This window comes from Carex rostrata, chromosome 7 (genome assembly GCF_964058835.1).
Source record: "Carex rostrata chromosome 7, lpCarRost1.2, whole genome shotgun sequence".
NCBI classification, from domain to species: Eukaryota; Viridiplantae; Streptophyta; class Magnoliopsida; order Poales; family Cyperaceae; genus Carex; species Carex rostrata.
In genome coordinates, this window is record NC_135924.1 from 9,591,181 (window position 1) to 9,609,315 (window position 18,135).

Here is an 18,135-nt window from a genome sequence, read left to right on the forward strand (position 1 = left end):
GTCACCATTCAGAGAGGAGAAAGAAGAAAAAAGAGAGAAGGAAGAAGACAACTCATCATCAGCAACAATCAAAAGCACATATCTTATTCTCATATAGATATAGTAGGTATTATGGGATGGAATGGATTCACAAACCCTCAGTCGAATCCGGAGAGTCGAGACGAATGAAAAAAATAATAAGCAGCGGAACCCTTAAACAGAACCATCCGCTCAATTGAGACGAAGCATGATGAACCGGGCAGACGAGGGGGGGGGGGGGGGGGGGGGGGGCGGATGGAGGGGCGAGTGGAGCAAATCGACTCTCAAAACCACTATCTTTCTTTCATTGTCAGACTCGCCTATTTTTTCCTTCTGTGCAGAGCTCCCAAGGTCAGCGGAGTTTTCAGAATGTTAACATTAATTACTGAATAGATCCACAAATATGGCTTCAGAATCAATTTTGGAAGTCATATAATTTTATGTGTATAAGATGATTTGAGAGTAGGTCCAATGAGACATCAGACCTACTTTAAGTTTAATGGGCTCTAAAACCGTCCAACCCGTTTTAAAATCTGTGTACTCAATTTTAATATCCGTGTACATCCTATTCAATTTTTGTGCACAAGTGAATTGAACGGTCATGTAGCCCATCAAAATAAAAAATATATCCAATACTTATCAAACCTATCAGATAAATTTCCGAGGGAATTACATGGCAAAATTTAATCCTCTCGGCTTGAGGTCATACAACCATACTTGGCAATTAGGGCTTGTTTGGCTGTCTAAAGGTAACGGGAATGAAAATTTTTGAATGGCCGAAATGCTGTGCACGTGGGCTGATTTTCGCAAAGTTTGAGTGATTTTTTTTTCCCATGCGCACAGTAAACAGCTGAACATGTCCTAAATTGTTTTGATAGTTTAGTAGACAGCTGAGGTAGTATGCGGAATAAATAATTCACATTGATTACCATTTGTTATTAGCATTTTTTATTCTGCACAGGGTGAAAAAACTATCCATAGCTTTGAGGTAGATCATAAGGCGTAATGTATAGCATGAGAAAAATCCATGTAAACAAACCAACGATTTATATAGCTTTCTCTTATCAAACTATCTGCGTGACTGCGTGTGTAATGATGGTAATGCTGGAGGAGAGCAATTAGTGATTGAGATATTGATCATATGATCAAACAAAATACATTACATTTATGCAGAAACAAATTTTATTTTTTTGTCGTTATATCACTGCTATAATCGAATGTTTATTACAATTTGAGATCAAGCCTTCTTTGAAAAAGAAGAATTTGAACCGAGTCCTAAAATAGAACAAAACATAAATCTGAATGACGATATTTTTTTTTTCGGATTAATGCTTGTTTTTAATTGGCCACATTTGATCTTTGCAGCAAATATTTTTTGTGCAACCATCTCTGTTCTTTTGAAAACCAATTTTTGGGAGGTCGAAAATTCGAAATTCAAATGAAATTTCTTTTATAAATGTTAAATAATTAAATAACTTAGACCCCAATTGGCCAATTTTACTTAAAAAAAATATTTATACTCGCTTCATACCTAACCATTCTAAATTTGTAATTCTTGAGGAATGCAACAGCTTGAATTCTATTCGGGACTAACCGTTGGAACAAGTGAAGAATATGGAAGGAAACGGGATCAGATAGTAACGGAGTTGAGCGTTTTAACCACTGCAGCTGGGTACCAGAGAATTAAAGTAGCAACAGAGACGTTAGTGGAAGGATACAATGATAAGTAGGCCCAGGTTTGAAGTAACTGGAGAGGGAGTTGGCTGGCGGAATAGAGAGCATCGTAAATCCTTTTGTTTGTTTGTTAGGACATGTAAGCAGCACTTACCTGACATGTCAATTGAAGGATAATTAGGATAAATTGTATGTTTCTTTTGCTGTTTAAATTCGAAATTCAAATGAAATTTCTTTTATAAATGTTAAATAATTAAATAACTTAGACCCCAATTGGCCAATTTTACTTAAAAAAAATATTTATACTCGCTTCATACCTAACCTACAACTCTGTTCCCACGACATTACCATTTGCACATCTTGTCGTGAATCAAGATGCAAACATGTTAAACAAATATTAAAATTGAACACTAAAAAAATTGCAGAAATGTAAAACATCTCTCAATTATGCTAAATCCCCATCAAATCAAAGCTTTGGTAGCTTAGTGCGGCGTTGTTTTTTTTTTCTTTTTCTAAACACATCTTCTTCTTCTTTTCTTTTCTTTTTTTTTTTTCTTTTTTTTCTTTTTTAAAAAAAAAACTGGCAGCAACTGCCAATAAATATATTAAAGGAAAAAAATAAAGGTACGTCATTACAATGGAATTAGGGGTGACAATGACACCCTTTTACCTGTTTACCCGACTCGTATCGTATCCGAAAACAAGGGTGAGGGTAAGATTTTTTTTCCGTTAGTTAATCGAGTACGGATAAGGGTAATAATATATTTTTTTCGTTATCTTATCCGTTTTCGTATAAGATAATTAAATATATATATATATAGATATATATTTGTATGAAGATGATACATGATACAATAAATTTTTTTATAGTTTATTAAATTTTCATAATACAAAATAGTTATATTCATTATTATTTTTTTCTTATTTTGAAAAATATTTGACCAAAAACACAAATCGAAATGTTAATGACACTTTTTTATCCGTTTATCCGACCCGTACTGTATTCGAAAATACGAGTAAGGGTAAAGATTTTTTTTTTGTTATCATAACGGGTACGGGTATGAAAATATCTCCACCCAACTCGTATTGTACCCGTTGACACCCCTGAATGGAATTCGTATCCTCTGCATTAACTCAGAAAGGAATCTTTTGAGTTAATACATATGGACCGTCCGACCAACTTTATAATTCGTGCGAATTAAATCCGCACTAATATTGAAGACCCCCTATATTTTAGACGGAAGCCGGATGGACTCCGTTTAAAATCGGACGGCCGATATAACTCAAAAAGATGCTCTTTTGAGTTAATGCAGACGAATCTGCGGACTCATTACAATGGCTCTTAGCCAGAATAACTATCTACCTTTGTACCCAAACCAGTAGTCATGCCTACAAAACTGGACCAACAAAAATACAGTAAAAACAAGCCGTACCAGCATTTTCAAACTACATCCTGTACCAGTAAACCCAATACGGACTCATACCGCCTGGTACAATGTTCACTGTATTATGTACCGGCAAGCCTGATCTGGACCAACAAACTTTAAGTTTGAATCCGGACTGTCCGATTATAATTCAGATTCCGATCCGTGATAAAATGTATGGGATTTCCTTAATATTCACGTCAAAGAAGATCAAACGGTAAGAATCTAAACTCAAAATTGAAGTTACCTAAGTTAATATGAATTCTCATATATATCTCTCTCAGCTCTGATGGTCTCTTTTTGTCAATTCCTTTAGGCTCTAGTGGGCTAGTGGCCATCAAACCATGTCCAACATACATAATGAAAAAAACTTTTGCATTAACAATTGTCATGAACACTTGCAATATGTCATCCAAAAATAACCTTACCTTTTTGTAGCAGTCTTGAAATAAATTTGCAGAATATTTTAGTTTTATTGGAGATTAATTCATTTTCTCGTAACACTAAATGCAAAAAAGGATTAAGATGGAACCGCCATATATGAAGTTTAAAGGTACATCAAGACAAATATGATTACTTCATGGCTTAATTCAATAACTAAGATTGGGGTAAAAATATTACAAAGCTATTTAGGCTTCACACAACGCACTGTTTATTTACTTTTTCATGTTATTTCTATTATTCACAAAGGGCGTGAAGTCAGAATAACTCTGTCAATATCTTTATGTTAAGAGAACAATGTAGCAATTGCTCAATTGGAACAAGCAAGCACATGGTGGACTCTTTTATATAATATTATTCGTACAAAAATTTATATATTTATTCTACTAATTACAAATCTATTTATTTATTTCCTTACACCAATCATTTTATTTTAATTTTCTAATCCTCATTTTAACTACATAGCTTCATCAGTTATTTATATCTCAAAAATTTTAGTTTACATTATAAATTGACAATATAATTCTAAATGATCATTAATTTAATTAGCAAAATTTTAACTTGAGTGAAAATTTTAAATTAGCATAATTAATCATGTTTTAAAATTTCGGAATATAACAACTTATATACATTGAACTGCTTGCTGTTTTTTTGCATTGTGCTTGTATGTTGACCTCTTTTGCTACTATTTTTGCTTTTAGTTTGTTTGTAAGACTGAATGTTTCATGGTAATGAAACAGACTTGGGCCTTTTTTTCAAAAAAAAAAAAAAAAAAAATTGGAACAAGCAAGGATGAGCTGGAGTTTGCTTAAACCGTGGAGATTAGAGCGGAGTAGGTTTGATGGACATCGGATCTATTTTTGGGTTCGATAGATTTAAAGACCATATTATCTGCTTTAAGATCCGTGTGCATAAAAATTGAAATTGACACACAAGAATATTAAAGAATGCACAAATCTTAAACAAGATCAGACTGTTGGTACAATTAAAAATTTCACTTGAAAACCCAACAAATGTAACCAATCGCGGTTAATATAAATGAGGGCTGGACCCTCTTTTTATCAACCAAACTTCTTTATTGTTAGATCTCATAATACTCTATCTTGCTCTAAATTTATATTCTTGTTATTCCTTCTTTATTTCTCTTGAATTTTGTATTTGAACATTGAGAAAACATATTACAAGCCCATAAAACACAACATTAACCATGATATAACATGCTACTTTTTTATTTTTTGGAAAAGAGTAAAAAAAAAAGTAAGAACCAACATCCATTCGGGTTTCCCATTCAAAAAGTTCCTAAGTTTTGGATTCAATAGGTGAAATATCTTTTAGTTCATGATTCTCGGTTGTATGATTATGGCATGACTATACTAACTGAACTAAGATTATTTTGGTCTACAATGATGGCGTTTGGTTGATTTGGAAAATTAGGACAGGAAAAGAGAGAAGGAAGGAAGATTCTTTTGATTCTTGTAATTTTTCAGATTGCGTAGATTCTTGTGATTTTCCAGATTTTATTGATTTTTCTGAATCTGAAAAAGATGCAGGATTGTATTTATTTAAAGAGTAATATCTTTTTTTAAGAAGAGATAATATCTTAATAAGATTTTCCAGAAATGTTCGTTCACAAATCTAAAACAGATAACTTGCTTCATCAATTCAGAAAAGATGCTTTAATTAAAATTTGGTATCTTATCATCAATTTAAAAAATAAAATAGGATATTCTATCATCAATTTAAATTTTTTGGGATCAACGAGAAGTATTTGATTGACACTGTACAGAATAGCTCGCTAACCCCGAATTCGGAATAGCCACTAACCCAACATTTCATAGGAATAGCGGAATAGTAGATAACCCGAGCTATTCCTTGTGTTGAGAATAGGTTTTGTTTTCACCCAAACGTGAAATAGTGATAATAGCTCGCTAGGAATAACAGCTATTTCTGTGTCATCCAAACGTACCCTATACATACGTTTGGATCGTGCAAGGATTAGTGCAAGAATAGCGATTTTTGGGTTAGTAGTTGAGAATAGTGCTAAACCAAGGGATTCGAGAATAGCACTAGATTTGACTATTCCGAATTAGTAGAAATGTTGTTTGGATTGTATGTTTAGAATAGCAATGGAAAGAAGGAATATAATAATGATTTATTTATTTTTATCTTTTCAACTGACTTTTATATTTATAATGACTTGTTAAATATATATAAAGCATCATAATTTTCAATAATACTTCAATCTAATATTTAAATTAATATTTAAATTAATATTTAATTTAATATTAAATTTAATACTAATATAAAAATTTAAACTAATATTATTTTATTTTTAATTTAATATTTAATTTAATATTTAGTTTAATACCAATCTAATATTTAAAGTAATATTATATTACATTTAATATTAAAAAAATATTATATTATATTGATATAATATTCAAAAAAATATTATATTATATTTATTTAATACTAATATAATATTTAAATTAATATTTTATTTAATATTAATCTAATTTGATATTATAGTTATTTAATACTAATCTAATATTTAAATTAATATTATATTATATTTAATATTTAAACTAGTATTATATTACATTTAACATTTAAACTAATATTGTATTACATTTAATATTTAAACTAATATTGTATTATATTTAATCTAATATTTTATTTAATACTAATCTAATATGGTATTATATTTATTTAATATTAATATAATATTTAAACTAATATTATATTATATTTATTATTTAAATGACTACGATATAATATTTAATCTAACATTTTATTTAATATTAATCTAATTTAATATTATATTTATTTAATAATAATCTACATTTTAAATTGATATTATATTACATTTAATATTTACACAAATATTTTATTTAATACTAATCTAATATTATATTTTATTTATTACTAATTTAATATTTAAACATACTTTAATTGAGAGGAATCAAATATTTTATTAATATCACTAACCCCACTAGAGCTATTCTTGCTAATCCACCATTTCTTTGGATTAGTAGAATAGAGCTATTCTTGAGCTAATCCAATTTGCAAATTTGTGTTTGGATCGCCAAGATTTGAGAATAGTGGAGCTAACCCAAGAATAGCTCTATTCTTATGTGATCCAAACACATAGATCACGTTGAATGATTTGAATCGACTGTTCGGACTTTAAAATCATATTATAAGATGTAACCAGTGTTGTAAATAAATGTATGCGCTCGTCGGACGGATATAGTACCTCTAAGCAATTAATCAGGAATAACAATAACTGAGAATAATCAGCTGATTAATTGAAAAAATCCGTAATGATTTGGTTGCCGCCAACGACTGATCAGTCAATTAATCGACATAAACAACCGTCTTTTCACAACACTGGTTGTAACTAAGTTGGAAGTTGATTCCTCCTTTAATAATAATAATAATATATCATAAAATTAAATTACAAATATAATTATTATATATAAGTTTATATTTAATAATTATATTATAAAATAACTCTTATTAATCTTTTATATAATATAATCTAACCTTGGATGGAGCCGGTTACTGTAGCTCTACAGTACCCTCCTGTCTCTCCTTCGTATGATCCATAACTAATGGTTAGATCTGTCTCATTTCCATCCGACGGTCAGATCTGTTTGCTAATATTCTCTGAACCTTCACTTCTCTCTAAAGTTCTCAAATTCGCCTCTTCAGCGGTCCGCCTCCTCTCTTCCGCCATCTCTCTTCCCTTCGCCTTTCCTCTCTTCCGCCATCTCTCTCTCATTCATATGCGATTCTCTTCTCCTCTCCCAAATTGGATCAACTCTACCTCTGCTCCGTCCGATTGAGATCAACTGCCGAGTCCGCGTCTCTTCTGTGATATAGGGTTTGCCATAAACTGATTTATTTTACTTTTTCGTTGCTTTAGATTTTTTTTCTTTGGTAATGTTGCTAAAAAAATCATTGATTTAGGTCTTATGATAGAGGGTTTAGGGTTTAGGAATTGGGATATATGGTACAGGGTTTAGAGTTGTCAATTGAAGCAATTTGCCCCTCAAAAGTTGAAATTGTTGGTTTTTTTAGTTAGAAAGATTTCAAATGGAAACAAAAAAATCAGTATCAAAGTTCTCTTTGACTGTGGTAATATCATTCTATTGAAGTCAATGTTCTCTTTGGCTGTGGAGAAGCAATTTGCCCCTCAAAACTTGAAATTATTTGTTTTTATGCAAAAAATTGAAAGAATTCTATATCATGTTTTATATAGGAATTTAGTATCTTAAGAAGAAACTGGTTTTATATAGGTGTTTAGTATCTTAAGAAGAAACTGTAAATAATTACCAATATATTAGTATCTTAAGATACTAATATATTGGTAATTATTTGTTTTTATGCAAAAGGAATAAGCATAGGGACTTATAACTTTCTTTTTTTGATGCTCATAAGGTGTTTAATTCTTTAATTTTTGATGCTCATAAGGTGTTTGACAGATTGACATAGTGAAGAAAAGTTACGGTTTCTTTTTCATTTTTGCAAATTTAGAAGGGTAAGTATGTTATTATGTTTAGAGGGAAAATAGGCAAAAGTTCCTTATCTAAATTACATAATTTTAAGGTTTTTAAAGGGTATATCAAAAGAGGGAGTCATGAGCCATGAGGGATAGTCTGTAAACCTTGAATTTTGTACCATGATGAATCACCATATATGTAATGTGGTACAGTAAATAATTATTTGTTTATTTCCTGTCACACAAAAAATATCCAGATTGGTACTTAGTATCTCATAGAATGAAATTTGTCTACCGTTTAATATAATTTCGAATCAGTAAATTTACTTAATCGGCTGGGTAAAAGGATTTTCCTACCTCTAATACGTGAAGTACAGAAAGAATTGAGGCGAATGTAATGGGCGGCGGCAGTCCGGCACATAGCAGTAGCAGCGACGAGGACGGTGACACTGAGTGGCGTGCCGCCATCGACTCCATCGCATCCGTTGGTTTCGGGCTTCCTCAATCCAACATCACCGCTACGCGGGAATCACGCGATGCGCATACCGGGGAGGAGGTGTCGCAAAAGTCGGGCCTTAAACTGTATCAGGTCAAGGTAAAATAGTGCTACCTGTCTTCCACTTTTCATAATATATCTTACTCGTGTTGCTTTTGGCAAGGAACTTGCTTGGAATTTGGCTTCAGAGTTCTGTGCCTTTTGTCCAGGGTTTAGGGTTTATGACCTCGGTAAAAAATCGCATTGTAATGTCTGAGCCAAGGTTGTTTAGGTTATTTTGCACAATGGAATCCTTATTCCATTGCCTTTTTATGAACTGTTATTGTTTCAATATGAAACAGGTGGAGGATACCCACTTTTGTCAAAAAAAAATGTCTCAGCCAAGGAGTGTTAGTTTTTGTATGTTTCTATCAATTCTTGTACTGAGATTGTAACATTTGTATAACTATTAGGCACAGAAGCTTCTAGATGAGCACTTAAGAAAGAATCTCGAGGTCGTCAGGATGTCAGACCCGCATGTCAATCAGGATTCTTCATTGGATGGAGGTGTAATCAGATTGTTCAGTAGTGCTCCTCCAGGAATAACTTTGAAGGAAGGTTAGCTATTTTGAATTAATTTACCTTAAATTCAATAAATGGTGCAATTGTGCACTCTTCTTCATCCAAAAACTAATACATATAATAATTATTTAAATTTAGGAAACCTCAAACAAGAACTTGGCACATAAATTGAGTAAAGGAATCTTCAATCTGTTTCTGTTCCTTTTATTTCCGATGGCACATCTCTAAATTGCAACATACCATTCTCTGACATAAGATGGATTCAAGTTTGATGCATTTTGACCAGATTTAAAGATCAAGCAAAATAAGAGACCGAGAATTCTACCTGGAGAGGAGACCGACGAGAAGTCAAAGAAGGTAGGGACAAAAGAGGAATTTTTTTTTAGATTGGTAGTTTGTGTAATAAAAAATGCAACCAAATAAAATTTTTAGATTTGTTTCCGTGGACTTAGTACTGGTAGGGACAAAAGAGTTCTTCTTTTGGGGGGTTTGTTCTCATGACTTTTCTTGTTTTACAAATTGCTGAACGGAGAAATATATAAAAATTAAACTTCCAAATAAAGTTGCCACGTTGGTATAAATTGTTCAAAAATGCTGAGGAGCATTGCACTTGTACTAGCACATAGGGTCCTTTATAGGTACTAGTTGATGTACATGCCAAGCATGTGCGGGCCTTTATTACTGAAAAATAATACCCCCATGTGTGGATAAATATTGTTGTGAACAACAACATATATAGGAACATATATAGGTGTACTTCTCGCTTGATGAGTATAGGAAAAAACGATGTGGAGAAAACCAATTTTTAACATTTAATTTAGCAAACTCATTTAGCTGTTTTTTTTTTCCCGATTACTCTTTCTTGGAAATGAGTAGGAGATGGTATTAGTTTATATATGGAAAATGTAAATGAAGTTATAATACATTCTTAGCTACATGATCATGAATAACAATGCCAGTCTTGGTATGGGTCGATTAACTTTTTCTATTTTATTCTTTTGAGGATTCAGTATGCCTTTTACAGTAATTCCTAACCCAAAACGTACAAAAGCAGTTTACTGGGAAATGTATCTGGGAGGTTTTGCTACTATCCCAGCATATTCAGTTACCTTGCAAGCTCAGACTAAGTTTCTTACCAGTCCAATGCCTGATTTCAGTTCAAGCGCCAAATCAGCTCGGTAACTGTTGATGGGACCCAAGTAATTGCATTGGCAAAGGAAGCATATGAGAAATCTCTAGCCAGATATAAGGCAAAAGAAGCTGCTGCCAAGGAAAAGGCTAAGAGGGAGGATGAAAGGGTGGCAGAGCTGAAGAAAATCAGAGGGGAGATGTGGCTTCCTTCAATTGCCAAACAAATGCAGGTGCAGTTTTTGACTATCAATCTTTAGGTATTCTGAAGTTGACTCAAAGATTTCTGATTGTATTTTGCTTCAGTAAGGTTGGGTCAGGTTTGGGGTTGAGGTCTTTGTGATGAGTTCTTGATGGATTTGGGATTGGTACGAATCTTGGGTTAGGTTCGAGTATGGTGAACTCTTTCTCCTCTTAACAAGTAAATTTCGTTTTGAGTAAACTTAGTTTTGTGCCTTGTTGGGACGGGTTCAGGTTTTGGGTAATTCGGGTTCAGAAAATTTGTGTTTCTCCACTTCAAATCAAGTAGGCTTAGGTTAGTGTATTAGCATTATTTTGTATGTTGCATGGGGTAGGCTTTTTGGTTTTGGGTCGGGTTGTTTTTTCAGGTTCAGTAAGGTTTTGCCTAATCTAAATCCAAGCTGATTGAGAATGAAGCAAACTTTCGTATGGTACCCTGTTCGAAGAGTTCTGGACACTATTTTTTCCTTTGAATTAGTGTGGTCTGAATGGGTGGAAATGGTCCTGGAGGTGATTAATGTATGGGTGCATGATTTCTGAAGTTTTTGGCAATGGTGTGATAGCTGGACTCTTTGTTGTGTGCTTTGTCCTGTTAATGATGACGATGCTTGGTATCAAATATCTTTCCTTATATTGTTTTGTTTTGCAAGCCTCCTTGTTTAGCTAAAACCCTGCTCAACTAACCTCTTAACTTTGCAGGAGGAAGCTCGAAGAAAATGAGCAATGGTTAATATATATATATTTTTAAGTAGAATGGTTAAGAGTTATTTTGTAATGTATGTTTTGCTGGATTGATCTCCCGAATGTTTAGGAAAGCTCCTTTTTTATATAATTTATCCTTGGCAAGAGTGAAAGGGTTTTTTGTAACTGCCCATCATTTGGAGCACCGTTCTTGTTTGGTTTCTGGTTTTGTTTTTCCTCCCCCCAAGCAGAGAGCTAGATTGTATTAAACAAAGAATAGAGAATGAGTACAGCTATTTAGTAGATCTTTTCTTTATTCAATTTCCTTTTCCGCTTCCCTTATTTTGTTCAGAATTCAGTTAGTTGTATGTTGCAAGCAGCAATGTTGGCTTTTCTTTTTGCATCATTAGTCAGTGTTTTGAAATAATTTGCCGTAATGAGTTGATTAAAAGGTGCCTATGACAGTTTATTTGGTCTCAGCTTTTCTTGTTGATATTGAACTAAATTAGGTTTAGTCTGCAGTGGGCGGTGGGCCCATGCATGGCTGCGATCAACTATTTAACTGATTAAGACTGGATTGTACAAATCACCTTACCTTCATTATGAATGAGCAACGCTAAGTAATAAATGTATGTGCATCTTATTTGTTGTTAATCTATTACGTGGTTGTTCACAGTAACGTTACTTTGGTGAAAACTCTGAAGACATCTTGCTAAAAAAATAATGAATGGGAGCTGTCAGATGCATTATTTTATGCCTTTTAGGTGACTAGCAGGCCGTACTGGTCATATAATACATGGGGCCAACATTTTTTTTTTCTACTACAAGCAGCTCCATTAGCAGCATAATAAAGCTTGCTTGCTTGCCTGTCCAATTATAACAACATTCACATCTCCATTGCTAACCAAAAAGAAAGAATATAGAGGAAAACAAGGAAGAGGAAAAAAGAGAGAATATAGAGGGAAGCAAGGAAGAGAAACCATGAATATTTGAGATGGGCGGTCTGGTGGTTGAGTGCACATCCACCATTTGGCACCTTGTTCTTTCATCTCCAGCCAGTTGAAGAGCAACTTTTTTTTTTGCTTTCGGTGTTTTATGTTTCAACTTTTGTTGTTTATGTCCATTTAAGGTTTTGTTTTAATTTTGAAGAATTACCTATTAGAAAGATAGAATCATAGGTCTATCATAAATGGTGATGGTTAGCGTTTTTGTATTCCTGTTAATGTTTTTTCGACAATCATAAATTTCGACAAAGACACATCTGCAAAGAAAGAGAGATGTCGGAGGTTAATGATTTTTTTTTTTTTTAAAGCTAGGCAATTGACGTCGTCAATGTAGATGCAGAAGCCATTTTTTGTATTCCTGTTTTTTCTAGTAGTTAGCGTTTGGTCACGATATTACATGTGACGAGTATTGGTTACTGGGTTTTGCTTAATTGTAGGCTGAGCCTTCAGCTCGGCGCATAACTCGCGAGCACAATCTCATGAGAAATCTCTGTTTCGATTTAGCAAAATAATATAAGGTTAACGAAGTAGTTCCAATTGGAGAAATATATCTCTTTCTTGAATTAGCTCTGTAAAAAAATTAGTAAATCAATGAAACTAACTTTAAAAATTAATTGAAACATCGAGCAAACTAAGTTAACAGGTCATCAATTCTTTATCATTCATGTTTTTGAAACAAAACAGAACCATAAACAGATTGCCATGATAGATAAAAATTTAGAACAAATCTATGGGTGCGTTCCTTGCGTTAAATTTTCACAGGAGCTATTGAAAGTCAGAATAAAAAAAAAATCATTAACCTAGTGATTAAGATAATACTTTCATATAGTCGTATATTTGTTACCAAATTAATATTTAAAGTTGAAAAACAATATCTCATCTTTATTTTCAAAAAATGTTTCCACATTGTTTGTTTTATATGTTTCTGGTGAATAACCATTGAAAATATATAAATAATTGTTTATTCGATACATATGATGTGATTTGATTTAGAAACCGAACTTAGAAAGCAACAAAACATTCAGCATCAATGACTCGAACAAGACTCCTAAATACTTGAACAAACAACAAACTCCAACAACAAAACACGAAAAAAACACTATCCAACAAAACTGTTTGCATAATTAGACCTCAGATATATTCTAAAACACAAGCAACATCATTATACAATAGCTTATCGCTTCTTGGAGACACCAACAGTCTTACCCCTGCGGCCAGTGGTCTTGGTGTGCTGTCCGCGCACACGCAGGCCCCAGTAGTGACGCAGCCCACGGTGATTCCTGCATTGCAAAACAATATTGACATTATAAACTCCTACTTGAATTATTAAATCTAATTTCCTTCGCGCTGAATGTCCCCCTCAAATACTTCATCACATGATTTGAAGCATCATCATATATTTCAAAATATAATGATTAATCTCTAGAACAAAAGTTACAATCCAAATTGACTTATGTGGTCAACCTCCGCTGCTTCTGAATGATTAAACTTTTCAGTGAAAGACTTCAAACTCCATCTGATGAAGTTATTAACCTGATCTTAAAAATAAGGGAATGATTTAACTATGGCTGTGAAGACATTTTAACCTGATCTTCTTGAGGCGCTCAAGATCGTCCCTGAGCTTCATGTCAAGGTTGTTGGAGACAACCTGGGAGAAACGACCATCCTTGTAATCCTTCTGCCTGTTCAGGAACCAGTCAGGGACCTTGAAAGCACGTGGGTTTGCCACCACTGTCATGAGGCGCTCCATCTCGTCAGCCTTCAACTCCCCAGCTCTGCAATTTGTGAAAATAAGATTAAGAAAACATCATCAATCAATTGCAAAAATAATAATGTATGAAACTTATGTTGCTTTGAATTAACCAGCATTCAGTACTACATAAATTACACGGTGCTCACAGATAATTTGTACAAGGATTAAAAACCGGATAAGTTAATAATTAAGCACTCAGCAAAAGGTATTTCATCCTCTGGCACCCCTAACATTAATTAAGACAAGATTATAACAAACCTCATTTGGTTAAAAGAGATGTCCAGTAAATTCAAAGAGGAGGAATTATTACTGTTTCCATCCAACCTGACTGATAACTCATAATGATGCAAATTATAGTTTATAATAAGAAAAAAAATGAATTTCCCAGCAATGATTCCAGTTTTACTAATTATACACGGAAGCTTTCTAATTGTTACCGGATAACTATATCATAATGTTAACAGATTCCTATTTGTTCGAATAACCATCTAAAAGTTCACTAAAACAATTGTCAGACATGCATGTATTTAACAAGCAACTTATCTAATAACTCTACTAGGAACCAATTATATAAATTTCAGGAAAAAGAAATTAAAATCAATCTTAACCATAACAGTTGGGAACAACCACAAGGCCAGATTCAGAAAAATATTCAAATTTCAACTAATTGCCCAATCAGATTATAATCTGATCAATGAAAGAATGAGAGCGTTAATTTACTACAAGCCACACCAGAAAATTAAACTAACCCAGATCTGCCCACGGCCCAAACCTCCAGCTTCCAAACTGCAACAGCTTAAATACTATTTGGGGTTGACTGTTAGAACAATTAAAGAAAGATTTATGGGCATTTGGTTCAGGAGCACGGGGCAGAGCCGTTCAATTCCAGTAGTCACTACAGCTGGGACCCACAAGTTTGAAAAGAACTGGGTCGTGCAGGAACTCATTAAAGATGACAAGCAGGGCCTGTATATTCAGAACACAAGGGATACTGGAGGCAAAACAGCAGCAACGATCCTAAATCTCAGAAAAAATGTTACTGTAGCAACTCTCGATAAGTTCAAAGTGGTGAGAAATCCAGACTCAATTCTAGAATGGATATAGAACTGTAGATTCTGTTTAGATCTGTACCAAACTAGTGTGATATACACAATCAGATTGACAAGCCTCAATGTTACTAGTGATGCAACGGAAGGGCATAAATGTCATACACTTGACAGTCCTTATTGTCCTTGGCTTCTACTGGTAAATAAAGTAAAAGCCGTATCTAAAGGTGGTATTGTGCCAGATGTAAGGGTTAAAGTAAGAAATTGTCGAGGCATAGTAGATGTGGAGAAAGAGAGGAAGAAGGGCATTGAGGCCAGCCTAGCTCACGGGTTTCACATTGAAGGGATTCAGAATCAAGTAAGGTTGATAGAGCTTCAATTGCAACTGGAATTTTTTCAGAGATGGTGGTGGCAACAAAGTGATGTCATCAAAACTTTGAAGCGTGACCAAAGACTAGCAAAGAAAACCAACATAGTTAAAGCACCATCTCTACTATCCCAGAAACAAAAGAAGGAACAAGGGTAATGCAGAGAAACAAAAAGTTTGATGATTTTGTCTTGAATGAAGGTCAAATGAAGAGTAATGAGATGAGAAATCATGACACATTTCTCAAATTGGTACAAAACACAAAGAACTGCTTCAAATTTTACAAGACGTGTGAAATATACAAGATAGATTGAAGTCAGTGGCGGTATTGGACATGAGAAGTCAGCAAATTAGAAGAATTTCTGGATCGGTAAAATCAGCTAGTAGCGAGTGGTCAATTCATGGGTTACGAGTTTTTACACCTCAAATTGATTGCCTCAGTGAACAGAGGAGCTCTCGAATTGCACAAAACCATTATAAATTTGTAATTCTTGAGGTTGAGAATTGTTTTAAGGGGGAATGAATGCAACAGCTTGAATTCTATTCGGGACTAACCGTTGGAACAAGTGAAGAATATGGAAGGAAATGGGATCAGATAGTAACGGAGTTGAGCGTTTTAACCACTGCAGCTGGGTACCAGAGAATTAAAGTAGCAACAGAGACGTTAGTGGAAGGATACAATGATAAGCGGGCCCAGGTTTTAAGTAACTGGAGAGGGAGTTGGCTGGCGGAATAGAGAGCATTGTAAATCCTTTTGTTTGTTTGTTAGGACATGTAAGCAGCACTTACCTGACATGTCAATTGAAGGATAATTAGGATAATTTACCCAATGAAATTGTATGTTTCTTTTGCTGTTTAGATTGCCTATATAAGGTGAAGTGGATTGTGGATCCAATTTTATCTTTGAACAAAACTCTTTCTGAAATTTCTTTAGAACTGGATCGTTTAGCTGGGCTAGCGATATTGTATCTGTTACCTTCGATTTTAATAGATGTTGTTTTTTGTTTGTGGATTATCTCTATTGGATATGAGGATCGTTGCACAAACAGCAAACCGAAAACGAAACGAAATCCAGAGAAAAATAACTACACTAAATGATACAATGAACTACAAGTACCTCTTGTTCATGTCGATATCAGCTTTCTTGCAGACGATGTTGGCGAATCTACGACCGACACCCTTGATGCTGGTCAAGGCAAACATGATCTTCTGCTTGCCATCGACGTTAGTGTTGAGAAGACGGAGAATGTGCTGGAAATCTTCGTTCGCGATCAAAGACTGCAAAAAATGTAAATACAAATAATAAAAACCAGATACGAATAACTTAGGGCTAAAAGGCGTAGAACCAACCATGGTGGCCGCCGGTAGGTTTTTGCGTTGGAGTCGTGCAGGAGAGTTTCGCGAAAGAAAGGAGTGCTGCGAGACGTAGGGTTTCCGCCTAAGGGCTTTTCCTTAAAAAAAAAAGAAAAAAGAAAAAAAAAGAGACGTAGGGTTTTCGCCGAGTGCTGCGTTATAATACGAGTTGAGAGGCCCAGCCCGGTAGGGTTTTTGCGTTGGAGTCGTGCAGGAGTGTTTCGCGAAAGAAAGGAGTGCTGCGTTATAATACGAGCTGAGAGGCCCAGCCCATCCTAAGCCTATAATCTCAAAACAAAAGGAATATAACCCAATAAAACTTTATTTATTATTTTTACGAAAGAATTGTTAAGTCAAACTGTGATGTTTTGCTTTGATCATATGTAAATTCGTAAGATAGTGTTGTGATAATTGAGGCAAATATATTAATTAAAAGGTTCTTTATAAAATTCGAATTTTCCATTATTCTGATCTTTAAATTAATAAGTATCTGAGGGGGACATTCAGTTTTAGAGATTAATCATTCTGTTTCGAAATATATGATGATGCTTCAAATCATGTGATGAAGTATCTGAGGGGGACATTCAGCGCGAAGGATAATTAGATTTAATTAATTTAAGTAGGAGTTTATAACATCAATATTGTTTTGCAATGCAGTAATCACCGTGGGCTGCGTCACTACTGGGGCTTGCGTGTGCGCAGACAGCACACCAAGACCACTGGCCACAGGGGTAAGACTGTTGGTGTCTCCAAGAAGCGATAACCAACTCTCGGGTTTGCATTATTTTGATATGCTTGAATTTTGTAATGATGCACTGTGTGTTAGAATATCTGAGGTCTAGTTGCGCAAACAGTTTTGTTGGACAGTGTTTTTCATTTTTTGTAGTCTTTCGTGGATGATGTTGGTTGCAGCAAAATAACTTAAATTTTAAAGTTCATTCTGTATATAATCCCCACATAATTAGTCTTTTATTTTGAAATTTTTTTCCTTTAAATTTATAAGTATCACAACAACAATTAAGAATACAGATCAATTAGAATGCTAAACTTAGAAACAACATCACCACGATTAATAGTACTACAAGAAAATAAAATCCAGAAACTAAACTTGAAAAACTGCTATATATTAGCTGATTAATTATTCTCTCTTCTATTATCCGATGTCACTCCAGAGTTATATTTTTGCTATTCATTATCTAATTGTCTTTAATTTCATATTTGCAATTCGGACAAACCTGTTACATGCAAAATAATAAAAAACACATCATCAACCAAGATATACACATGTTATGCTTAATGAAGGATCTTTTTATGAAATTAATTGAGGTATATATACAGCACCTTATTTATCTTAAGCCAAGGAGTAATGCATTCCTTGTGAAAAAAATGTTTGCATGGCAGAATAATTATTTTTTCACCCTTGTGGATTGCAGATTGGCATATCG

General features: G+C 33.8%; 2 protein-coding genes across 2 annotated transcripts; one reads left to right on the forward strand and one right to left on the reverse strand.

Annotated features, from left to right (window-relative positions):
- Window positions 1–8,024: 8,024 nt before the first annotated feature.
- Window positions 8,025–11,368, forward strand: LOC144557535 (uncharacterized). Its single transcript, XM_078306116.1, has 5 exons — window positions 8,025–8,656; window positions 9,010–9,154; window positions 9,405–9,475; window positions 10,276–10,479; window positions 11,186–11,368. The coding sequence occupies exons 1-5, from the start codon at window positions 8,459–8,461 to the stop codon at window positions 11,204–11,206; spliced, it is 639 nt and encodes a 212-aa protein (XP_078162242.1). The 5' UTR covers window positions 8,025–8,458; the 3' UTR covers window positions 11,207–11,368.
- A 1,736-nt stretch (window positions 11,369–13,104) lies between these two features.
- LOC144556693 (small ribosomal subunit protein uS13z/uS13y/uS13x-like) lies at window positions 13,105–16,819 on the reverse strand. Its single transcript, XM_078305089.1, has 4 exons — window positions 16,688–16,819; window positions 16,455–16,615; window positions 13,758–13,946; window positions 13,105–13,451 (listed from the first exon to the last, which is right to left on the reverse strand). The coding sequence occupies exons 1-4, from the start codon at window positions 16,688–16,690 to the stop codon at window positions 13,346–13,348; spliced, it is 459 nt and encodes a 152-aa protein (XP_078161215.1). The 5' UTR covers window positions 16,691–16,819; the 3' UTR covers window positions 13,105–13,345.
- Window positions 16,820–18,135: the final 1,316 nt, after the last annotated feature.

Bases quoted from the DNA above. Each gene is read 5' to 3' on its own strand.
- LOC144557535 (XM_078306116.1), top strand. From the start codon at position 8,459: ATGGGCGGCGGCAGTCCGGCACATAGCAGTAGCAGCGACGAGGACGGT. The intron at 9,476-10,275 runs GTAGGGACAAAA...GCCTGATTTCAG, and splicing joins CCGACGAGAAGTCAAAGAAG to TTCAAGCGCCAAATCAGCTC. The intron at 10,480-11,185 runs GTGCAGTTTTTG...TTAACTTTGCAG, and splicing joins CAATTGCCAAACAAATGCAG to GAGGAAGCTCGAAGAAAATG.
- LOC144556693 (XM_078305089.1), bottom strand. The intron at 13,947-16,454 runs GTACTTGTAGTT...CACAAATTGCAG, and splicing joins GATATCGACATGAACAAGAG to AGCTGGGGAGTTGAAGGCTG. The intron at 13,452-13,757 runs GTTAAAATGTCT...TTTGCAATGCAG, and splicing joins GAGCGCCTCAAGAAGATCAG to GAATCACCGTGGGCTGCGTC.